The sequence below is a fragment of the Argiope bruennichi genome, chromosome 2, assembly GCF_947563725.1.
Source record: "Argiope bruennichi chromosome 2, qqArgBrue1.1, whole genome shotgun sequence".
Classification (NCBI taxonomy): Eukaryota; Metazoa; Arthropoda; class Arachnida; order Araneae; family Araneidae; genus Argiope; species Argiope bruennichi.
This window is the reverse complement of record NC_079152.1, coordinates 14,960,225-14,986,469: the sequence shown is the minus strand read 5'-3', so window position 1 is coordinate 14,986,469 and position 26,245 is coordinate 14,960,225. Positions and strand designations below refer to the sequence as shown.

The window sequence follows — 26,245 nt, the reverse complement described above, 5'->3', positions numbered from 1 at the left end:
AACTAAATGCAGAATAAATCCACTATTTTCATAATTTTTTTACTCTATCAATCAATTAGTAAATACGAGATATCTATTAATTTTTTTTTTTGGGGGGGGGGGATAAAACTTTACTGCATGTGGATAACTTGGAAATGATTTAATTGGCTTATTTTGGCATTTATCTTTACATATTAACTGTAAATGTTTTGTTTTAGAAAAGAAACATAAAATCGCTGCAAATTGAAATACCTACTTTATTTTCGTTCTATTTTATATGCACACGCAATAACATGAAAATTGCTTTAGTGAAATTTACAGAAACAAAAAATATTTATATAAAGTGGCAAAGACACAATTTATGTAACATTTATCTACATAACAAATGAATATGCAAAAATGCAACCAAAATAAAAGTCTCCAATCTAGCATACAGAAAATATATGCAATGTATTAAGCCAGTAAAATAAAATGCTCACAGCATTTCCTTTGTAACTGAATATATTTTTTTAGTATAAATATAGATTTATTTTTAAAACAACCTTAATATTCAACAAAAGTGAATTCAGTTAGCAAAGCATATTGCTTAACTTACTTGCCATCTTATATTTAAAAAAAAAATTAAAAATTAAAGAAATATAAACTGAAAATATTAATTTACCATATTTTTAGAAACTCCAAAATTAATGCAATCATCAATACAAAAACACTTTACACAGACATTTGTTTCTTACAGATGCTCAATTCCTTTCCTTTTTTCAGTAAGATTTAATCTCATTTCCAGTTTTTACAAATTCATTCAAGTCACAGAAAGACAGAAATTACATTATTTCAGAAATTCAAAATATTATCGAAAAGAAAGTTTTATAAACATTTAAACACATTCAGCAGATAAAAAGGGTATCAAAAGAGGTTAATGTAGTTGTACTTCAGAAATAAATGTATGAATAATGAAAACTCGCTATATTCCTTTGATGAAGAAAAGGAGTTTCAAATTCTTAAAATTCAGAAGCAAAAACATTTAAAAATGTTTAAAATTCAATTAAAATTAACTACTCAAGCCCCTTCTGACATAAAATTCTGCAGGGTCAAAAGAGTGAATAAAAATTGTTTTAAATTTATATTTCACACTTCACCGCTGTCTTTTAACAAAAATTTTACTTTGGTTATTTATCAACTATTTAGCAATACAATGAAATCAAGATTATTTCAAGTTATCAGAAGTCATTAACATATCATATAAGTTAATATTATAAACAAAGAATTTGATAAATAACTAATATACAGCTTGAATCTTTTTTCAAAAAAGATTTTTAAGTCTCAAATATTGAAATTTATGGCTAAAAAAAATGCTTCCAGTGGAATGATTATATAAACATTCATGTGAAACCTTAATAATTCCACTTATTTTTTTCTGATCTTAAACCAATACGATATTTTTAAAAATATAGTGATAATGTTTTATTTATAATGAATAATGATACAAAACATAAATAAAAAGATGACAATTCTCATTTTGGAGACAATTCTGATCTCGATTTCTTTTTTTTTTTTTTTAAATGCGTGACAAAACAAAATTATCACAAATATGTCACTAACATATCACGGAAGAAAACAAAATAAAATTTATAATACAACAGAAATAAATTCAAAATTTATGTAGAAAATTAGACAAAAAAAACTACAGAGTATTTTACATTTATCTACACATCATAATGAATTCAATGACTATAAATTTTTCCATTATGTGCATCAGAATCATGGATGTGATTGATGGCTTTGAATTCAAGCATAAATGACTGCACAATAGCAGCTCTGGCTCAAAGAACATAAGCTCAGTTTGTCCTCATATACTATATATACACACAGATACACAGACATTACTTTTTCCTTACAATTCGAAAAACTGAAAGGAATTTATAGACAAGAGAAAATCATCAAGTTTTACCTCCTAGTGGTGCCACAACAAAGTTATGAACTATTACACATGTAACACAACAGGAGGGGGGCTTGTAAGTTGAATTAAATTTCGTTAATGGAGAAGAGCTTTATGAACTGGATTCACCTTTTGGCCTCTTGGTTTCTGTATTATCGCTGTTGCTTTCTTGACTGTTGGTTGCATTTCCAATCTCATTAGTGGTGGGGATTACACGCTTCACAGATTTGGCTACTCCTTGAGAAGAATCTTCAGTTATAGGTTGGGGTGCGAGGAAAGTTGCATTGCTATATACATTAGATGAATTATCTGTTGAAGATGCAGGGATTGAAGTGACAACTGTCAAAACATTTGAAGGGAATCCAGTAATACCAGATGAGGGAGCCTGAACTATAACAGTAGCTTGCTGTTGGGAATCTGGAGTTTGAATCTTTTGGCCACAAACCAGGATTCGAGGTTTCACAGTAGATATCATGTTTTGATTGGATTTGTCTATTTAAAGAAGAAATTAATTAGGATAAAAAGCTATAAACTGTTATCTGGATCAAGAGAAATATTAATTTTGGATCAAAACTATTAATTATTAAAAAATAATAACTTAATGTATATTGTATTATAACTTCTTCAGTTCAAGATATCTATTGAATACACGAGCAAAAGTAAACCAGGCTTCGAAATTTAATATCAGACTTGGTTTAATATCAGTTCCTACTCAATTATGCATATTCACATATTCAGAAGAGTATGTGAATATGCAATGTATAAGTTACTCAATATAAAAAGAATCCCTTTTCAAACAAAGATACATAATTTTTCGATAATATTAATGTAATGTTAAAAACACTGTGATGCATTGAAAATAGCATACCAATTTATAGATGCCTTAAATGCAATGGTTAGAAAAATATTAAAATCAGAAGCCAGTAATTTACTGAAAGAGAAGCCTATATATTGTAATAGATAGATTAATAGTACAGAATAATTAAATTATAAAAGTTATCACATAATTAATTATATTAATAATCATTTAAAAAAATAAATTTGATTTATGGAGATGATTGCTGGATGCAAAATGTTTCATCTGTGACATATTTATCATGTATAATGCAAACAAGTCATATCCTCCCAAATCTAACATTTAAGAACTTCATTCAGAGCAAAGATAAGAGAATGGATTTCTCAAAAATCTAATTCCCAAGCACTATGCTTTTACATCTCGCAACCTTAAAAATGATTCGATTTTAATTGCTCATCTGCATAACACTAGTAACAAATAATTTATTTTTCAAATTTCAGTTATACAATTAATCAAACATGTACAATGTCTTGAAGATTTATGTTAATAAAGGGAACTTAATTATCTATATCAATTTCATATCCCGAATCTCATAAACATTATAAGATGCTTTAATTAACTATAGCTTCAGCAGGCATTTATAAAAAATTCATATTTTCAAGCTGCTTTTTTCCCCCACTTTTTAAAGCAGTATAGTAAATAAATTTTTCAATCTTGTGCATATTAATATTCTTAATTTTTTTTTAAAGTAATTAAAATAATTTTTGAAATTAAGTTATCACAGACAACTACATAATATTTTAAAATTATATTCACATATTGTTTTAATCAGGGATCCTATTCTTACTAAAGAAAGAAATTCAACCAAAAAATTTGCATATTTTAGAAATATGAATAAAATATTTTCAATGACAACCTTTAAATGCACCTTTACATTTATTTTACAACTTTTAGATCTTAAATGAAACACATAAAGGACATCTTTTACACTCATCTAGCAATTAATAAGCCATAACATAAAAGTGAGCTTCAAAATCACAATATATATATCCATGCTGTTAGTCAACAAAAGACTATTACTAGATGCAAATTTCAAACTAAAATTCAAACGCATTTTAAGTGAAACAAAATTCATTTAAAAAAAAAATCCTGATTCCTGATCTTGATAAAGATAGAATCAAACCTTTATTTATATTTAAACAAAGGAACTGCAAATAGTGTGCCATTATAATATTTTAAGTTGTTCTATTGAAACCTCATTTCCTACAATTCTTTAATTTAGCCATGCATAGAAAAATCTTTTTTTCTTTGCTTTTTTAACTGGTAAGCAAACTTCTGCAGTACAGAAAACTATATTTAATTTTTATCCTTTTTGATTTTAAATCATTTTGTTCACCAACAATATATTTTCTTTTCTTATTTTTATTTTTAACATTTTTAGATTGTAATTTTTATACTTGTTTAACATATTTAGGGAGGAAATTTCATTGCATATGATTTAGAAATTTACTCTTTCATACTTTTTCAAATCATATAAAATCAAGCAGTAATTTCTTCTTGAGAGCTTTCAAACTACTTTATTATCATTTTTTTTAAATTATTATTTAAGGAAAATCCTCTTCCAACCTGGCCATGAGGTAGCATTATAAAAATCTCAAAAATTAACTTCTACAATTCCTAACATATTATATATATATAAATACACACACGCACACATCAATTTGATTCTTGGATACTTCAAAATATTTATAAAGTTATCTATTCAAATAGAATACTGGGAAGGGGGGAGGGGGGTGTTTTTCCTTTTGAAATAGCTTGCAATTCTTAAGAACAGAAAGAATGTTCACCTTGTTATAGCTTGAATGAGTTTACCTGGTAAGTATATAACAGAGGAAATTAATTTCAAACTCAGTGAATGAAGGTATATACAAAATCTAGACTTTCATAAAATATTATTTATAATTATTAAGCCTTTCAATATTTTTCGACACTGTATGTTTTCAAACAGCCAGTGACCCTCTCCATATAATATGCCAAAAAGGAACATATATGACTTTGATTAGACAAAAATAATCTCTATTTGACAAGTAAGGTTGGATCTCCATTACAGTTTGTAACAAACTCGTTCAATTCAGATTAAATGGGAATTCAACATTCTCAACATAAAACACTAAGTTGATCAATATTTTGATTGCTTGTTCAGCAATAGCGGCATTCCCTAGACATCTGGCTCTGTAAACAATTTTTCGGAAACTCCCTCTTATCACCAACAAGTCTTTAAATAATACATACCACATAAAAAGAGGTTCAATATCTCATGTGGATACTATTTTGCCATGTCTTAATAACTTAATGACAATACACAGGCTACTACTACTCACATTATTTAGCAATGTTGAAAATTCTTTGGTAATTTGATCATTCCATAAATCAGAAAAATTTTCCCATTCACAGATGACCTTTACATCTATTGAGATTAATAAAATCTTCCTCAGGCCCAATTTTTCTACAGGTTTATGAAATTTTCTAAAAATATCTTTAGTTTGGAATGACAATAAATGTTGAACTAAATTCAATTACTTTGTTTGTAAAGATCTGTTGAATTCATCATAACACATAAAACTATAAATGCCTAGGTAATCTTAATGTGTAAATTAAAAAACTAATGGAGCAATGTTAAATGAAATTAAGTAGGAATGTTTTATGACATCTCAACTTTTGGATTTTGGACAATCTTGCTACCTAGGAACATTTTCTAGGTAAGAAATGTCTTTGGAAATTTTTTTTATGAATAATAACATTTCTACACACACACAGAGAGAAAAAAAAACTATTTCAATTCTGCATCCAAGCATTGTAAAATAATGCATGGTATAATATATTATCTCCAGCTGAAAGGTTTGTTGAAGATTCCTTGGCAATTGTGACAATCCTGTTGGTTACACACACACACATCTAAATTACACAGAGAGATTGATAATTTTCAACAATCCCACATCAACTGTTTGTAACTGACTGAATTCTCAAAACAAACCAGATCAAACTTTTTCTTTTATCTTCCAAAAAATAATGGATGTAAATTTCACCTACTTTTTAACTTCTCAAGAAAACCCTACCATTAAAAAAAAAATCATGTACTTTTCTGGGGTCTAATACAGTAAAACACAATTCATAGCATTTTCAAAAGTTTCCTAGGGCTTAGAACCCTGTTTCAGTACATCTTATGATTCAATTGTATAAATTTCCTGTTAAAAAGTATTCTTTCACGATTCCAAAAACTTAAAGGAACTTAACACATAAAACTTTGCAACACATGTTATCAATGAAGTAATTCTATTGAAATAATAATAAATTGATAAAACTATCACGATAAAAGACGGAAAGAATTTTAATTTACTCAACAAACGTAACATGCATATAATTACTAATATTCGATATTTAATTACTACAGATTTTAAAAAAAGAGAAGAAAAGAAAGTTCACATGAATATATAAACTAGAAAAACTGCAGATGATTAATACAGTTCACGTAAAAACATTTATATAATTATTTTAAGTTTAAAACAGAAAAAGTAACAATTTCACAATAACAAATAAAAATTTAGAATATATTTTTATTCATAAAAAAATTATATTTAATAAATTTCAAGTAAATAATTAAATATTATTTAACACAAAACACAAGGAAACGGATAACACATATTTCACAAGGAGGCAAAGTATGCAATTCAGATTAATTTCCATTAAAAATTTTACTTTAGATCAAAAGTGATTTTAGAAGCATTATTTCTAGCTATTATATTCTAGGAAACAGACGAAGTGCAGGAAAAAGTTAAAACAGAAGACGGACAAAAATTGGGAAGAATCAGACATTAGTAATTCCAGTAATTTTTATCTTGGAGGGGAACAGTTTTCATACCAATCGAAAACAAAAAAGAATGTTCACCTTTATTCCTTCAAAAGCTAAACTAAACTTTTTCTGAATTCACTCTCATCTGTAAAAAAATTGGAATTTTTAGGGACTACTTCTTTTTAAAGCTGCAAATGTACAAATTAAACCAAAAAGGTTTCTATGCTATACTTTGAAAGACTAAAATGAAAATTTATACTAAATGCAATAAAAAAAAATCTACATTTAGTTATAGGCTTATAAAAGAAATGAACTTACCACTATTTTCCACTTTAATACCATTTGTATGCGAGCCATTGATCAAAATTCCATTAGTTAGAATAGTTTGCTCTGATGTTGCAGGTTGTGATGGAGAAGTACTAACAACTTCAACAGTATGAATTGGTCCTGAAAATAATTAAAATTAAATAATTTTTACATTAATCATTCTTAATATTCGATAAATTTCCAGTTGCTTCTACAACTTTCACAAAAGCCAAAATTATCATCCATTTATTGAAAAAAAAAATGGCAATCGTAATAATATGCCACTTTCTTTTACTTTAATTAGTAAACATACTTTTCTAGCAGAAAATTAAAAAGAGGATTAAAAGAAAATTAAGGAACTTTACAGATTTCTTCTGGCCTGAAAACCAAAGATTAACATTAATTTTATGACTCATTAATATTGAATAAATTGAAATTCATACAGGTAGATATTTTAAATTTTCAATATAACTCTTCAACTCAGTCCTCATTCTAACCTAATCACTGCTGTGATATGAATTATTATTATGGTTCTTAAAAGCTATTACTTGATTTTGTATCTTTATTTCCTTCAAATATATACAGCTAATTGCTCTCAGTTCATAAAACATTTATTTTTAAAAACTACATATCACTAAAAAATTTTAAGATTAGTTAAGTTACTTTAAGAAACAATATTATGTAGAACCCAACCTGGTGTGGTATGGCTAATTTGTATATCATGAGCCAAAGCTATGTATGCTGGCTGAGTGATTACAGCAGGTGTAGATTGAGTAAGGGTATCCATTGATTCACCAGTTTGATCTGAAGGAGCAGGACTGGGCTCACGAGACAAGGAGTCTGGTGTGACTAGTCCACTTACGCCACTGTGACTGGGAGATGCAGGAGCAGACCTATTATAAACAAGATGTTTTATATTATACAATGTATATACAATTTAATAAAGATATTTAAAAATTCACTTCCTAATTACATTCTCAGATTAAAGTAATTTACAAAATTTAACGAGCCTTATTATATATTCAAATATTTTTTTTAAACTGAATTAAAGATTTGATCTAAGATTTTTAATTCAAAACAACTTACTTCAGAAACAATAAAAAAAGCCATATTTCTTCTTGTAATAAAATTTTGTAAATAAATTTTTTCAGAGACTACAAATGAGTCTACTTTTGGAAAGATTGAATAAATTTGGTTTATATTTAAATTTTGAACATAAATTTACATTTTAAATTATACTGTTAAACCTTCAATTCCAAAAACTAATCGATTCTCCAGCACACTGAAAATTTCTATTGTCTTCCACCTTTTCAATTAAAGTTGTTCGCAGATTCTTGAAGTTTAAAAATGATCTCTTCAATTTGTGTCTTTTTTTATTTTAAATCATTTATACCAACCTCTCCCCACCACCACACCAAAAGAGAAAGTGTGAATTCATTTGCCTTGCTTAGAAATTGGTTAATAATTCATCAAGCATTAAGACTATATATATTAAAATCAGTCAGATTCTTGAATAAAACACCCTGAATATATGGAACATTGCCAAATATAAATGCATTCTTGCATAGAATAATAACTCTGCCACACTTAAACGGTATTTTCAGTTAAACATCTAAGGCATAATATTCCCAGCTGCTTTGCCTGTAAAAAATTCCTTCGATGTGGGATAATCTTGCTTGCTGCACCCACTTTCCCCTTCTTTCAAATCACACAGGCAAAAAAACAACTCTCTCTCATCAACATCCTTTTTCTGTTGGTGGAATTCTAAAGGCAGAATTGTTGTGAAAAGTGTCAAGATGCGGGAAAAAAATACCAGTCATTTGAACTGTTTTTTGAAAACAGAACTTTAAGTTTGCATCTGAATATTTTACATGATTAGGAGTTGAGTGAAATAGTCTCAATACCAGTTTTTTTTAATCTTTAAATAAACAATATTAATCTGAGAAGAAAAATATAAATTAATAAGTTATGAATAATAAAAAGGTCTATACAATCAACTGTCAAATATTAAGATAGCTTAATTATATCAAGAATAAATCTTTAAAAAGTTTAAGATTAGAAACATATAATTTTTTCCCCCAATTTGAAAGGAATTTTTGAAATTGCATTTAAAGATGTGTTAAAAGGAAGCAAAAAAAAAAAGAGAGAGAGAGAGAGAGAAATAATATAAAAATAAAAAATTAAAATAATTTTTAAATATTAAAAATCTAAAACAAACACCAGAGATGTTAAATTTAGTTATAAAAAAGTAGCAATTTGTTAAAAGCTGTAAGAAATTCTATAAACTGGAACATTCATGAATTCAGAACTTTACCTAGATGAGAGTCCACCATATGGAGCCCTAAAACACGGCACACCTCTCTGCCGCCTGCGTCTGAAAGCTTGTTCTATTAATTTAGATTCTGACTGAGCTTCAATTCTCCAAAAACTGCCTTTACCCGGTTCCTCTTGAGGTCGGGGAACTTTTACAAAATGTCGATTCAATGAAAGATTGTGTCTTATAGAGTTCTATGGAGAAAGGAAAAAAAACAAAAAAAAAACATGAAGATAAATATAAAATTATTAACATCCATAAATAATTAAAAAGTTAAGGAGATAAAGGATTTCAACATCTAATCAACTCAAGGATATTTTCAAATAAAAATAAAAATATGTAAATTCCCCATTATCATCATATATATATGCACTACATTTCTTAAAATCTATTTTCAACAACTAAGAAAACGTGCCAAAGCACAGTCTTACAAGTAATTCTGATTCACAAGATTCTACATATTTTGCTTCAAGAACAATAATTAGGATGTCCCAAATCATTAAAAAAATGAATGTTTGATTTAAACTGAAATTCTGAGAAATAAAAACTTTTGGATTCTTATTCTAAATTGGATTCAAGTCATTGGTCAATTAGAAAGGGGAATATTTTATTGTTTTCCCCCATAAATATTATAACAAGAATATTTTAATATTATATAATATAATGACGAGATTTTATTCTAAGAATACACATATCATAAGAACACTTAATGGGTGTCTCCCAATCTCAAAAGTGAATAATGATAAATTTTTGCATTCAAAGACCCCTAGAAAAAGATTCCTCAATTTAAAAAAAATATATCATTAATTCTCATAATTATACTATCAATATATATAGAGATAAAAGTTTTCTTTTAACTGACCAACCAAATACAGGAAAATAAATTTTCTTCCATTGTAGTATAAAGTAAATTATTTTTTCAAATGTACCTGCAAAAACTTTGTTAGATTTAAAATGTAATTAGGTACAGAATTAGTAAAATATTAGATTTTATTTAAAGATATTTTTGGAATTAAATCAGAAAATAATACAGAAGATAAATTCCAAGGAAACACCTGGAAATACTAATTGATTTTTAAAAACAAATTTTTAAATATTTATTTATTTAAATATTTTGCATCAAATTCTTCTGATCAATGTTTAAATAATATAAATTAAATTAAAAGCAACTTAATTTTCATAAATAAAATATTTTTACTTATTAAAATATATTTTCTAAAAAAAACCTAAAAATTAGCTATACTATTTACCTGCCAACCTCGGTCTGCAGTTCTATAAAATGGATAATGTTTAGTGATATATGAATAAATTTCATTCAGTGTCAATTGCTTATCAGGTGCTGAAGATATAGCTTGAACAATCAATTGCGCATATGAGAATGGTGGTTTTTGATCATCTCTTGCATTACTAATTGGCTCTGTTGTGACAACAGTTTCCGTCACTAGTGATACTTGGGGCCCTGGTGCTTGGGAAGCCAGGCTTGAAGAAGGAACTGGTTCAGATTTAACTTTTTTCTCATCAGTAGAAGAGGCAGCAACTGCATAAACAGCAGCAATCTGCAAGTCATTACCGAAATTGCGACGGGATCCACCACGGGGACTTGTAGGACATGAATTAGCAGCACTGGCAAATAATTTTCAAAAATTAAAATTTGAAATAACACTGAAATAATTTACTCAAAAATAATTGAAATGAACCCTTTTTTTTATTAAATAAGAATCAGATAATGAATTTATAACTAACATTACCTCAAAACATATCAAGAAATTTTCTGGTTTTAAAATGTTTTAAGAATCAAGACACCATTCTTAAATACAAACAAAAAAGAAGATATCATGTTTTTATAAAGTTTATACTTTTTAACATCCGATTCCTATTTTACTTGTTAATATAAAAAAAAGGATTATAACAAAAAATAACTGAAACTGAATTTTACTATTTACTACCAAAACTTGGCAAAGCAAACTCACAATGAATGTTTTAGGAATGTTTAAAAAAAAAATAGTTAATAGCGAATAATAAATTATATAAAATTCCTTTAGCATGATTTCCCCTTTTATTACAACTTGGAATAACAAACTAATCGTTCTATGTTGTTTCTCATTCAGTATCAATTGAGAGCTTAAAATCCATAAAGCACTAAATGTATTTAGCACTAATAAGGAGAAAGCATGTGTTAGAAAATTAAGCTCTTTATATAGACATTCAAAACAAATTTTAAAGCCCTAAACAGCCTATTCCAAGAAAATGATTCTCACACTTTTAGCATAACTTGTATAATAATAATTTATGAGCATCGCTGAGCTTGCTAACAGCACACCCCGTAAAGTATTAATTTCATAGCCTTGAGACCAGGGTTCTGCTCTAGACTTGTTTTTTTTCCTCCTTCTTTTAATTTCTTTTCTTATTTCAAATTAACATTATACAGATAATTTTAATTAATATGTTTTTCATTTTTTATGCAAAAATAAATGTTTATTGTCACAATTCTCAAATTATAATCTTATATATAAAAGGTAAATTACAAATTTAAATATTGTCTTTTCAAAAAATTATAAAAATGACAATAAAATTAGATATTTAAAAGAATTAATTTGATGTTTTAATTAATATGTTATCCATTTTTGTAGGCAAGAAATTATACATATTTTTTTATTCTTTATTCTATGTTTAAATTAAACTAAATCTCAGTTACCATTAATATGTTACCTCTTTTTTTAAATCAAAAATAATCATCTACTGTCTGTCCACGACAAGAATACTGCTAGACATTCGTCTATGTTTACGGCGGGCGCTATAGAAACAGGTTGCGGTAGGGATGATCCATTTTCAATGGGTGGAATCGGAAAGAAGTCTGGGGGGGGTATTCTTTTTCTTGGCGTCAATGTGAAGCGATAACAGAAAATCTATTGCTCATTCGTCTTCTCGCTTTAATCGCAGTTGCACGTATCTTTATATTCGCTTAATATTAACTGCATTTTATTATTTAATATTTTTTTTTGTCTCGTAAATTTTGACATCCTTTAAAATGCCTTTTCGATTTAAGAAAGGAGAGACTTTAAAATCACAAGCACATAAAATTGTGCATAATGTTGCAGAGTTCTGCTCCGAAGAAGCTGCAGCAAAATCTTTGAAGGTTCCTCTTCCACAAGCCATGAAAAGAGCTGCTCAGGCGACTGGAGTGTCGAAAGGCACTATTAGGAAAATTAAAAATGAAGTTTCGACACTGGACAAAACGGAAGTTTTGAGTACTCCTGGAAAGCACCGTAAAAGGCCTATTGACCGAAATTGTGAAATTGACGACTTCGACAAATGTGTTATTCGTCAAACAGTTCAAGATTTTTACATCCAGCAAAAGAAAGTGCCTTCTTTAAGAAAATTACTTCCCGTATTGAGAGAGAAGTTGAATTTTCATTGGAATAAGGAATCATTGAGGAAAGTTTTGCATTCAATGAATTTTCGCTGGAAGAAATGCGTGAATAAAAGAAAATTTCTCATCGAAAGACCCGATATTGTGTTTTGGAGAAACAACTACTTGCGAAAAATGAGGCAGTACAGGAAAAAGTAAATGCCAGATAGTTTTCATTGATGAAACGTGGGTCGACAGTAATCTAACATTTAGAAAATGCTGGCAAAGTGATACAATTTCAGGAGCCGAAATAAATGTAAATTCCAAAAATCGATTGATCATTGTGCATGCTGGCTCGTCCACGGGATTTATTCCTGGCGCTCAATTAATTTACAAAGCGTCAACTAAAACTGGCGATTATCATGGCCAAATGAATTATGAAAATTTTGAGAAATGGGTGTTGGAAAAACTCATTCCAAATTTGCGCCCAAAAAGTGTCGTATGCATGGACAATGCTCCATATCACACAAAAGTTGCAAATCCAACACCTACCAAATACAGTACGAAGAAAGAAATGACCGATTGGCTGATTAATAACGGAATAGAATGCGATATGAAAATGAGGAAAGCGGAACTGTATTCACTAATTGATAGGAATCGCCCTAAAGAAATCATATATAAAATTGACAGCATAATAAAAGAAAATGGGCATTATGTCTTGCGACTTCTCCCCTACCATTGCGATTTAAATGCGATTGAATACGTTTGGTCTTCAGTCAAAAGACTCATCAAAGAGAGAAATATAACAGGGGACTTAAGTTTAGAAAACTTACAGAATCTGTTGTGCGATGCTTTGGGCGGAGTGTCTTCCAAGGAATGGGAGGCTCATTGCCGTCATGTGGAAAAACTTGAAAATTCTTATTGGGAAAAAGATGGAATTTTAGAGGAGGTAGTAGATGAACTGGTAGTTCAAATTGGAAGTACTGAATCGGATTCCAATTCAGAAGAAACGGAATCATGTGACAGTGATTCAGAATTTTTTTAAGAAACTACACAACTGTCACTCGATCTCTGCTAGTTTTGTCATTTTAAAATATAGTTTTGCATTCTTTTAATCATAATTAATATATTTTATAAATAAAAAGTGAGTTTTAAAATTGCTTTTTTATTTCTTTTCGATTATTCAATTATAGATTATAGCAGAATGGAATTGTATTTAGTCTAATACATTTTGTTTCTGATACATTGTTATTATTTTCTATTTTTTTCATTAATGTGTTCTTGATTTCTACCATTCATGTTTGTGTTAATAATCAAAAGTTTCAGTTTAACATAGTTTTGATTGTCCTTATTTTTTAAGGTCTGTTTTATTTATTTATTTTGCAGATTTTACTAAATTTAAAGCATGAAATTTAGTTAGTTAATTGCTGATTAATTAATTTTTATAATTGTTATGATAATACTTTAAATTGTAGAAAGTGAAACGAAGAAAGAAACAATAGATTCTAATATTTATCAGGAAATAATAGAATATTTTAGCAGGAAGTTACTATGGGCTAAATTAAGATAAAACCTTGGAAATTAATTAAATTGAAATTAGAGTTTAAAATATCGTTATATATATACTTTTATAGCCTTTTCTGGATCAAAAACTTTTATTTAATAAAATAATTATCGTAAATTAGAATTTAACTTTTTAGCATAAATAAGATCGCCTTTTGAATTGATCGATATATGGAACTGGAAAATATAGAAATCCATTTCAGATTATATTTATAAAAAAAATGCACAGTTCAAACTTTTAAAGCAAATTATACTCAGCTGTGTGTATAAGTAAAATTAATTGATCATTCATTTTGAATTTTTTATTTGAAAAGTGTATTGAAAATTTATTAAAAAAAAGTTCTTGCAGGGAACTTTGAATTCCATTATTTTTTAAACAAGTATATTTCACAATTCAGTATTTTATCTTCATCGAAATTATTGAGTAATTTCCTTAAATCTACAGGTATAATTAATTTAGTTATCTACTATCACAATCATTGTCAAGATAAAAAAAAAATGAGGAGGGGGAAAAAACCCCGTTGTTTTAACCTTTTGCTCTTAGTGTTAAATAATAATTATGAGAAATTGTATTTATAGTTTAAAAAAAAAAAAAGAATTACTTTGAAATTCAAAATAGTGATTCTATTATGCTATATGAAAATATTTAGAGATTAAAACGATTTAATTTCTTTTCTGGAATTGAATGAGTATATGCAATTATTAAGAAGTAATTCTATTAAATTTTTATCGCTAAATATTATTCAACTATATAATGGTATGAAAAAATATTATATTATAGGTAGCGCATTACTTTTTTTTCAATAAAATAAAGAAAAATAGTCATTTATTGAGACTTGTTGTCTCGCCTCTCTGTAGTTTCAATAGCTTTCCTTCTTAACTAGGATTCCAAGAATCTAAAAATTGTATGCACGTTAATGCGAGTTAGAAGGATTAAAGTATTTAACAAGATTCCTTTCTACTCAGGTGCACTGATTGTGATAGTAAAACGGTAGCAGATATGTATTCTCAAACGGTATTGATAGGCTTTGAATAGAAATGTGAAGAAGAGTGAAGAATTTTCAACCCCGAAATGATAAAATGCATGCAGGAATTTGGATCCTTTATTGCTTCGAGGATACACTGAAAGGAAAAGCTCATTTATCACTCTTATTTGAATTGACAGCTCGTGAGAAAATTTTTTCTTTGAAATAATTGTATTTCTTTTTCAAGCCGGGGGAAATGAATAAATGGTAATCTGGAATACAAAAACAAACTTTTACCGCGTTTTTCGTAGAATAATGTAAAGCGATATTGGGCTTATTTAGTTGGGTTCCTTTAAATCTGGGACATCTGGCACGTGCATGAATGAACACTTGAATTATCTTCAAATTCAGAATACTTTTACATATAAACTTTGCGAAATTAATTATGCTGTAAAAAGCTTGTGCATATTGAAAATAAGTTACAAATCACAGTTTGATTTTTAAAAATCTGAAAATTGATAGTATGGTAATCGTTAATTTTGTGTTTCGGGAAATAGTATATACATCAGAAAAATAAATATAAATTTGGAAAGGTTTCAAACCTATTTAACAATGAGCATTTTACTTTAAAACAAAATAAAAGCACTTTTATAAAATTTATGAAATAAGTACGATTAATTATGTTAAATTAGATTACCTCGCGTTTGCTGCGGAGAATTTGATATTAATAACTTATATAAATTTAGAGCAAATGAAATGAAGACGATTAATGTTTTGTCATGCATGATTTTACTTCTTAATTTTTTTTTTTCTTCTTGTGTAGTCGTTAGACATACAAATATTTATTCAGTTTTTCTATTTGATTTGTTTTGTTCTTTGTATACATATGACAGGAATGCCAGATATTTTCAATATTCCGAGTATGCAAATGATTTTCAGCTGAGTGAATTATTTTTTTAAATTTGTTTTCAAGAATTAAATGCAATAATACCAAATATCGCCACTTTGGCGCTAAACGTGCCAATGTAAGAAACTTGAATGAATTTCTACCTCTGCGAAATGAACTCTTCCTACAGTAACCTGTTTCTATAACGCCCGCCGTAAACATAGACGAATGTCTAGCAGTATTCTTGTCGTGGACAGACAGTACCTAACACTTGACTATAATTTTAAAAATAATTACAAATGTTAATTTTTTATAAATATTAATTATAATGACCGATATAAATTTTTTTTATTATGTTTTAGAAATTTATTCTATACTAAATTTTTATCGGCAAAAAAAAAAAAAAAAAGAATGATAATTATCACAGAAACATAAAAAATAGAATGCATTTTAACATTTTGCACAATTGATAAATAATCATTCTCTCTAATGTCGGTTACTCAGTTATCAAGAACACTTCTTATCAATGTATTACATATAACACAATATCAACAAATTACTGAAGAATAGATATTTCCACAGTATTTTAACAAGTAAAAACAAATACTTTCAAGCAATATTCAAAATTGAGACATTTATTATGGACTATTATAAACTCATATAAGTGAAATAATTTTTTAAAATTAAATTAAATAACACTATTTGTTAGACATTTATAATTTTTGTTTCATTAAACAACAAGTACTTTTGCTTCTCTTAAAACATCATACAAATGCCAATATCCATTTTTGTTATGAGGAGCGATTACGGTGTTTTTGAACAAACAAAATACAGCCAGCCCCTCTTTAACCATGCTAAAAATGCTTTCACTATTCAAATTGCTGTGAACAAATCTTCAGAGAAAGGGTATTTTCAATATATTTTTGTAATTTTCCAAATGGTAATAATTGTTTTTTGTAGATTTTATGTATAAGTATCCTTTAAGTTTTCTCATAATTTTTCATTATGCATCATCTAATTTCTGTACCCTTTGGAGGGTATGAATAATGATTGTTTACAAGAGCAACATTAAGCAGATCCATTTGAAAACAAGCTTCAACTACATAAAAAAAAATATTTGTCTTACTTCACAAAGATGACTGCCATACCAAACCATTGTATCGAGTTATTAAAAATTTTGGACCATCTGTCAATGCAAACAGTAACTTAACATCTGCAATCTGCTTATTTTCCCTTTATGAATATCAGGGACGTTTTAACTGATAAATTTAATAAATTTTGCTCTGTTTAATTTCCGATATAAATACGATTTTGTCGAGTTAGAATAGGCAATCTGACATTATTAAAATTGAAAACTTTGATTTTAAAACTGACAATTATTTAAATTAGACATCTTTAATGTTATATTTATTAATATTTTACCATTTAAAATAAAATTATAATTCAAGTACCATGCAACTGAACATAACATTACATAAAAAAAATTAGCAATAAGTATCTGTAAGCTGTTAAATTAATTTTTAAGACTATCTAAATTTATATTTTTCTTTTAAAATTTAATTATAATTCAGGAATTAGGAAAATTAATATTTCTGCATAAAAAATGAATAATGTATCAATAAAAAAAAATCAAAATGTTTGTAAAATATCAATTTGAAATAATTTTGCAAAAAAAAAAAAAAAAAAAAAAAGTTCAGAACATAACCCTGTCTCTGGTGGCTATGAAACTAATAATCCAGTGTATGCTGTCAGGAAGTTCAGTTGATGCTGACAAATTACTAGCATTTAAACTATACTGAAAGTTTTAGGGTCATTTTCTTGAAATTAGCTGGCTACTGTACTTTAAAATTTTAATAAATATATCCTAGATATATTACTACTACTGTACCAAATTCCATCCCAAACTCAATTTCCCAATCGGCATCCATCTCTTGTTAGAAAAATTTAATTAGATGAACACCAACTATTTACATAATTAACTTTATAAGCATATTTAAACAAAATTTGATTTACTTTCAATCAAAAGAGTTCTAGGAACATAACAATATATTATAAATTTAGAAAATAAAATACTTCTAAACAGGAAATTTACAATTCCTTTTTAACAAGGTTCATGGTTTTAAAATATAGAAGGTACAGAAGAAAAAGATTTATTACTCTATCACAATGAATATAAAAAAACTAAGTGATTACTTTTGATATTAATAACAATGATTATGAAATATTCTATGTGTTGTGGATGATTATCGACTAAGTAAACAAGTAGAAAGATCATACACAATATGATCTAAGTCATTTAAGCTTTATGATACAAGAAACAATTACTTGTTAAGTCATACCGTTATAAATGCAATTAAATTTTAATCTCTAGGTAAAAAGATGAATGTACGCTGCTGAAGAAGTTTATTTCACGAGCAGCTGAAAATAGATTTTGGGTCAAGAAACAAATGTTTTACATTCAGAATACAGATGGTAAAACCATAATATACAGAATGAATCAACATAAATTTGCTTGATATATCTTATTTCTTACAAATTGAAATGAATCAATATTTAACATCTTTAATGTATATTAGTCTATAAGGTTGAATATTTCCAAAAGTTCTAGCATGTTATACATAATGTCTAGATGAAGTTAATATTAAGCAAGATTATTCTATAACATCAATTATATCTCAACTGCAAATAATAATGTATCTTTTATTGAAACACTACTTCAACATATATCAGCTTTTTAAAATGTACATAATTTAAAATTTTATAATTAGATCTAACAAAATAAAAACATTTAATAAAAAGAAATAATAAAGAATACATTATAATATGTATATTTTTTGATATATATATATATTAAACTGCATTGCGACCATTTTGTATATTGTAGTAAACAATTAGTTAAACTTTGCACCTAGTAGATTAGGAATCCAAAATAACAATTTAAAAAAATACATACCTAATTGTTCCGGTAGGTGATGGTATAGGACTTGAAAGATTTCCTTCGTGCTCAGGAATACTAATGCGTAAAGGAGCCATTGGTTTACATGGAGATTCTGTTATTCGAGAATGGAATGGTGGATTATTTTCATCAATCAGCGACTGAAACATAATCTTTATGTTTGTACTTGGAAATCTGAATACACACCTGCAAATAAAATATTCTTTTACAGTCGCTAGTCTTTTACAGTCACAACAGCTACTGAATACTGCATTAAAGGTTATAAACAGAAAAATAATGTGAAACAGGCACAGAAATTCAAATAATTGTTTAATTTTGAGACAATTCAATATAACAGAGAAAAACAAGTAAATTTTAAATAAAAGAATAGAAATTAACAGTAAATGATTCCATTATGCCATCTTGAAAGGTAACTTATCATGAACATCTATAGTAAAATAATACTGTATACAATTTGCACTTAGCAGAAACCAAGAAAGAAAAATTTAGCCTTTGTAATGTAGTCTAAATAAGACCATTTTATTACAATTTCTTGTTTCTTCAATATAGCTCATACTTAAGAAGCTCTTCATTGTAACCATAAGATGAAATGGATAGTTCATATACTTTAATAAATGAATAGATTACATTAATATTAAAGGTAAAGATATTTATTGTAAATATATTAGCAAGTTTGAAAATAATTTCAATAATCAAAGATCTAAATTTACTTTTTAATCTAAATTTTCAATTTCTGCTTTTAAGAAAGAAAATGCTAAATCAATTTAAGTCATTTCACTATCGCAAGCACATAAATTGCAACAAATATTTCAAATATACAAATATTTCATATAAACAAATGATTATTCATTTAAAAATTAGAATTCAACTTTTATTTCTTTTAAATAACTATATCTAATGAAATTTTTAAAATGATTTCCAGAAAGATTTTATTTCTTATTTCTTAATAAATCTTTATTTCTTATTTCTTAATAAATGAATCTTTCAATTCATTATTTTAATAATAATCACATGCTTGAACTTTCTGAAATTATCTGCATTTTATCCTAAAGTCTTTATTTCTGGGGACCTTTTTGCTCGATTTTGCAGGTCCCTCAATATTTCAGAATGACACTGCTTGCACAGCTATAGAAGGAAACCCAGCAGGATTCTTTTAAAAAAGAACTAAGGAAAGAAGAATGCTACTATAGAGAAACTGCTGATGGTTGATGCTCTTTTAGCTTCTTCCTATGTTTTTTTATTAGTATTATTATTTTCTTCAGAAACCTTAAAATATGCAGTATAGGTTACAGTAACTGTGAGCTCAAGTTAAATATTTTAGCTATTTCTGATTCTGCAGGCATCCCAAACAAAACTTAGCATATCACATTTATTTTTACTAAAAAAAATGCAATTACGCTACTTTCAAAATGTTAACAAAATTATCAAGTTCCTGTTTATGCGGCTAATAAAGTAGCGAGATTAAAGTTTTTTTGTTTTTTTTTAATTAAAAAAATTCTGCCCAAGCCTCACTTGAGATGCATAATGATTCTTCATTACAAAGACTGCAAAGCTAGACCGAAGCAATTTTTAATTCCAAAGCTTTAAGGAAGCAGAACAATCACTTCCCTTCAAGATAAACAGTCCTTGGAAGGGAAAGTTATCTTAACTAATGTAGATATCAATCTCACGCACAATTATAAAAGAATAACAGATTACAACTAACTTTTCCTTCATTTACATAGCACATGCGATTCTGGAAAACATTAGATAAATTGAAATTCAAACAGCTGGTACCCACTTACAGTTAGAAAATAGATGTAATTATAGTTAACGCTTGACATGTATTTATATAAAATATTATGAATACAATAAAAATTTATGCTTCTTTTGTAATTTCTTATTTTCATTCCATCTAAATTTTGTAACAACTCTTATATTTAATAAATAACAGAAAATACACTTATTATTTTAGCCTTTCTTAAGCACATTATTTCGGATCAGAAACAGCATAATATAGTAAACAACATAAGCTAAAAAAAATCACAACAGACTGGTATACACCAATTTTAACAAAAACATTGAAAACTTACATTTGATTACTTAAGAATGACAATTTAAAAAAAATAAGCAAAAACTTATTAAACATTCAAATGAAAATACTCAAAATGAAAAGGAAGAATATCAGAGAAACGGAAGGAGATTTCAATGTAAAAGATTTTTAAAAAAACATACAGACAAAACAAAAATTAAATAGATGGGAAATCATGTTTTATAAAGATTAAATGTAGTGTATTTAGACTGAAGTGATACTCACTATTTTCAAATTTACAGCCTTTATGTCACATGTGTATATTATCAAGATGATCCATCACATAAGAGACTTTTTTTTAATCAAACTTACTTTTCTATATGTATTAAGAATACATTAACTAGTTATATCTCCATTCACATTTAACAGATTTTACAGAATCCCACATACGTCTTTTGCCATAAGATAAAATGTTCAAATTATACAACAAATTTGTGCCTGGACAGTAAAATGTTAGTCGCTTTTCATAAAAAAACGTGTTTCTCATTTTGGAAACTTTTATTAATGCAGAAAGCAGCAAACTGTCATAAATAATACTGGCAACACATTAGCTAATGTAAAAAGAATCTAGTAATTTTTCATGGAATCTTGAAATCGCCAAGTTTTAAATCTATAAATTTTAGTTGAGTAAGAGCGATATATCTCAGCAGATATATTTTACAATTTACTATACATTATATGAAATATAATAAATATTAATTTAATAGATTATACTACATTATTGTTTAAAAGCTGTTTTAAGATATATTAAAGATTAAAATAGCTTAACATTTCATTATTCTGCTATACATGTACACAAACCATACATTACTAAATATCAAACAAGCTTGTGTAATTTGAAATTTATTTTTTTAAAGTCTAATAATGAAGTTGTTAACCTATTAGATATCAATCATACTCTGATATCTAAAACAGACACTAAAATAAAAACAATATTTACAAATTTCCAGAAACAAATTTAAAATTTCAAAGTAAAAAATCAAATTTCAAAGTTGGATTAATGAAAATGATATTTTTTAGTTTCACTTTACAAAACCATTCAAAGAACATTGTTCTATATCCAAGTCAATTATAAAAAGAATTTAGTATAGCCTATTAATGTAAAGCTACATTAATAAGTTGCAATTAAAAAAATTAATTATATAATTTAATTTAAATTTAAAAAGAATTATACACATATAAATTACTCCAAATACTAAAAAAAATTATCCAGATTATTTAAGTTCACAAGCATATTGCTATTCATAAAACAACTCTTTGAGGTTGATATCCCCTATAGACACAAACAGTGGTTTCATATGACGCATTATAAACACAACAACAAAAACAAACAAATAATAATAATATCATTAGTATTCATTGTATGACGTAATATAGCTTTCCTAATGTATCAAAATTTAATTCTAATTCTTTAAAACATATGTAATGGAAAGAGCGCGAATCTGCATAAGCCTACTACATGCGCTAGTCATCTAGTGTTTATTTACATTACTGTAAACAAAGAGAAATCTCCCAAATGGTTATTTTCCATATCGAAATGGGAAGCTAGTAGATAACAAAGTTTAAAGCAACACTAAAAAACAATCGAGCGCATATAAACAAACAAGTATGTAAACAAACATCACTGCATTAAAAAAACGTGGTCGAATATAAACACGTTTTAGGCTTAAAAGTACTCACGTTTTCGAAAGTTGAAACGGAGGAGCACCTTTTCTTTGAAATACGCCATCAACGAAAACGCCGTTTTTCCCATTGCAGATCATGAAGAAATGCGGACTTTCAAAAGTTATTTCTAAATGTCTTCTAGAAATAAAGCTGGAATGACCCATGTTTACATCTACTTCTCCAACTCGGCTATTGCGTCCAATAGTTATGCGATACTGCCGGATCATATATTCGAATTCCCGTCCTTCTAACCTCGCAATCGCTGCAGCTTTTGGTTCTGGACTCCATTGTACCTTAGATGGACTTGCAGGGGCCGATTTTAATGCTAAGAGTGCCCAAGCATCATTATTTTCGTCTTTTTGAGCGTTAGCCATACTCAACAGTCGCCCAAAATGGCTGCCGAGCGCGTGGAGTACACACACAAGCACTAACTACCATAGACAAACACAATCAATGAACATTGTATTACGGTGCGGATAGTCTGGAGTTAAAGAAGGTATCTCATTGGACGAGATCGGAAAGCGGAAAGGAATGCTGTTCTAATAAACAATACTGTGAAAACTGCGCATGAGCAGACGGCTTCGAATGTAAACATTTCATATCGAATGCCGGCTGAAAGGAAATGGCTTGAAATTTGTAAACACAAAGTTGTAATCGAGGATTTTGTTTCATGATAACATTTCACTCTCGCAAATTATTGACTTAAAAAGTAGATTATTCGTATTAAAACTTTTTAATTTTTATAATTATCATTATTTAAAGTTTATTACATTTTGGACTGTCAGTAAATTTTTTTAGATAAATATTAAAAAAAATCTTTGGATTTTAAGTTTTGATAATAATTTATTACAGAAGTTAAAAGAGGAATAATGATGAACCATACTGATATCGAAACAAAAGTCAAAGGACTATACAGTTTATTTCGAGATGGCAAAAGGATTTTTGGAATTGGGTCCAGAGTAGAGATATTAGTCTTTTTCTTTTCGAATTACGAAACCAAATTGTCATCAACAAAATGGTATTAAACACTGGTGTTGTATTTTCAACCTGCAGAATATTACTTGTAAAGAAAAAGTAAATCCATTAGTCAATGGCGTAACAAGATTAAATTGACTCTAAGAATATGACGTAATCTTTTCATATCCTACACTATCTTTCTTTTTAAAAAATGACCTTTTTACCTTGGCGCTATCCAAACTTGGCACCTGGGGTCTTATTATCCCTCAATACACTATTTTCATTAACAATAAACGTATAAAGATATTGAAGATAGTCAGTTACTTCCGTCAGTAACTAACCACTATCACAAAGGAAAAATTGTAAATTATTTCATTTAACTCAAGGACATTTTTTTTAAAAAATCCCATGACAAAAGTTTGAACAACCAGAAAATCATTGAATGGCTCTAATTAGTATTGTGATACCGAAAATACCTATATTTATTGGCAAAGTTAATCTTGAAAAGAAATTTGCCCAAGCATTCATGCTTTATCTAAATTTTAAACCTAATTCACATTAAAGCAAAACTTTTGGCGTTTGTCATTAAAGAGTAAAGGAATGGATGAAGTCATTTCTAAGTTCTTATTTAGAAAAAAAATATGAAGCTCCATCCAAAGGATAACGTTGTGTTATCTTTGTAGATAAGATAAATGGTCAGACTTAAAGAAAATGAGATATCAATGGTTAAATAAACAAACAAGTTTTTTAAATTATCTCTGGTAAGGAAAAATAAATTAAAATAGTTTGATGCGACAGCTGCGTGGGATAGAATGAACTGCTATGCTTCAGATTGGCAACACAATATGATGTCAGAATCATATTAAAAGCAAAATATTTTCATATGCCAATATCCTGGCCTAGGGAAAGCGAGTCTTCTCCGTAATCTGGGCGTCCCGAGCTCGAGTCCTGGTTCGGGCATGGCTGCTCTTCCCCTGTGTTCTATCTGTGAGGTATGTGAAAGAGACCTCCTGTAAAAAGGGGTTGTGCAAGTGAGCTTCTGAGTATCATTTTCATATGAGCTAGAAGTCAGACTTCTGCCCTCGGGTGCTCAGGGGTCTTTACCCTCAAAAGTTACTGCACCCCCTCTCCGCGATAACGCGGACACGACATTATCTTCAATATTTTTATATTTATTGACAATATTTTGAAAATGATTCGTAGTTTCGTTTTAAACGTTTGTATTTTCAATGCAAATAAGTGATGCAAAGAACAAACAGTGGAAAGACGGGCATAATTTTCATTTGGTAAGCACTTTAATATAGCTAATTTAAATAACAATGAATGATCGACTTAATTAGTGCATAATATTTTTGAGATTCAACTATTTAGTCGAAAAGGGAAGTTATAGCAAGTTAATAGAGCAAGGCAGTAAGCTGCAAGCGGTTTGTGTTAAGATGTTTATGGGATTTTAACAACACATAGATTAACTCAAAAATGTTTATAATATGCAGGTTGAAGAAAGAATACATGTGATACATTTCGAGATCTGCCTGATTATTTATTATGATTTCCTGAATGAACTTGAAAATGTGATGGATTTTTTTTATTCATTTTTTTCTCTCCTGTAAATGGAGTGTGAAAAATTGACAATAAAAATTTTGAAGCCTTTCTGACCGACCCAAAAATATCTACTGCTTAATTGAGATAGAAACAAATTTGAATATATATGAGAAAATTTCAAGAAATTTTTTTATTTATAATTAAACAGAAACTGAAGTCGATCAAACTGAAAAGGATCTAATCAACAAAATAATAAAAGGAATGTGTGAGAGCTTCATGAAGTTATCATCTTGAGTCACTCAAGTATAAAAATCGCTTTGAGTGTGGGATACATGAAGAACAAAATTCTTTCATCAGTATATGTTTTTATTTATTTGAATTTCCGAAATAAATTTCTTTTTGAAACTACTCAATTTATCATTCTTTTTATTAGTGGAAGGGGAAAAGGAAAACAAAGAAACCTTACTTAAAAAAATGATGCACTGCAAAATGATCCAATTTTTTTTTTTTTTTTTTTATTTAAACAGATTAAAAAGATCGATTTTTTTGAAGAATCAATGAAAAAATGAGTCGCCAAAACGTATAAAGCGATGTATGTCACTTTTGTGTAAAAAGACAAATGCATATATACCCTATCACATTTGACATACTTTCTAGCAATAGCTCAGAAAAATGAGGGGCTTTTTCACATAAGAGTTAATGTGGTGATTAGTGCGAATCTAAATGCTTCGTTTGGGACAATTTGAGATAGTGGAGACTCATTCACTGATGCTACAGAGATAAAAACAACTTTTAAACTCATCATTTATAAGAACATCACACAATCCATTTTTTCGACCTCCGCTTAGTTTAATCCTGCAAAGGCTTTTCATGCCATCTGAAAACCAACGTACTGCAAGGTACATATACTACAAATTTCTTGCAACGGCAGAGTTAGGCCCTTTGTGGTTGAAAGTCGTGAATATTATGAGAACACTCTTTTAATAATTTTCATCACACCTGGTGGTTAATTTAGTTTCATATTTCAGCATTTTTAAAAAACATAATGGATGTTTAATTCTTGTTAATTTTTTATTTTAGTAACTTTATGAAAATGTATTTATTACTTTC

The 26,245-nt window shown here is 27.9% G+C and overlaps 1 protein-coding gene across 2 annotated transcripts; it reads right to left on the bottom strand.

Moving 5' to 3' along the window:
• Positions 1 to 216: 216 nt before the first annotated feature.
• On the bottom strand, positions 217 to 23,184 carry LOC129958406 (forkhead box protein K1-like). 2 transcript variants are annotated; one of them, XM_056070889.1, is made up of 8 exons: positions 22,652 to 23,184; positions 18,898 to 19,086; positions 10,432 to 10,804; positions 9,182 to 9,375; positions 7,561 to 7,760; positions 6,880 to 7,008; positions 6,658 to 6,706; positions 2,271 to 2,407 (listed from the first exon to the last, which is right to left on the bottom strand). In XM_056070889.1, exons 1-7 carry the CDS (start codon positions 23,008 to 23,010, stop codon positions 6,675 to 6,677), a joined length of 1,476 nt encoding a protein of 491 aa, XP_055926864.1. In that variant the 5' UTR covers positions 23,011 to 23,184; the 3' UTR covers positions 2,271 to 2,407; positions 6,658 to 6,674. The 2 variants fall into 2 exon arrangements, with proteins under 2 accessions (XP_055926855.1, XP_055926864.1); XM_056070880.1 differs by lacking the exon at positions 6,658 to 6,706 and having other exon boundaries at positions 217 to 2,407; positions 22,652 to 23,181.
• Between the last annotated feature and the right edge of the window lie 3,061 nt (positions 23,185 to 26,245).

Excerpts from the sequence above, each read along its gene's own strand:
- LOC129958406 (XM_056070880.1), bottom strand. The coding sequence starts at position 23,010 with ATGGCTAACGCTCAAAAAGACGAAAATAATGATGCTTGGGCACTCTTA. Across the intron at positions 9,376-10,431 it reads CTGCAGACCGAGGTTGGCAG|AACTCTATAAGACACAATCT; the intron begins GTAAATAGTATA and ends CTTTCTCCATAG. Across the intron at positions 2,408-6,879 it reads TATTAAAGTGGAAAATAGTG|ACAAATCCAATCAAAACATG; the intron begins GTAAGTTCATTT and ends TTCTTTAAATAG.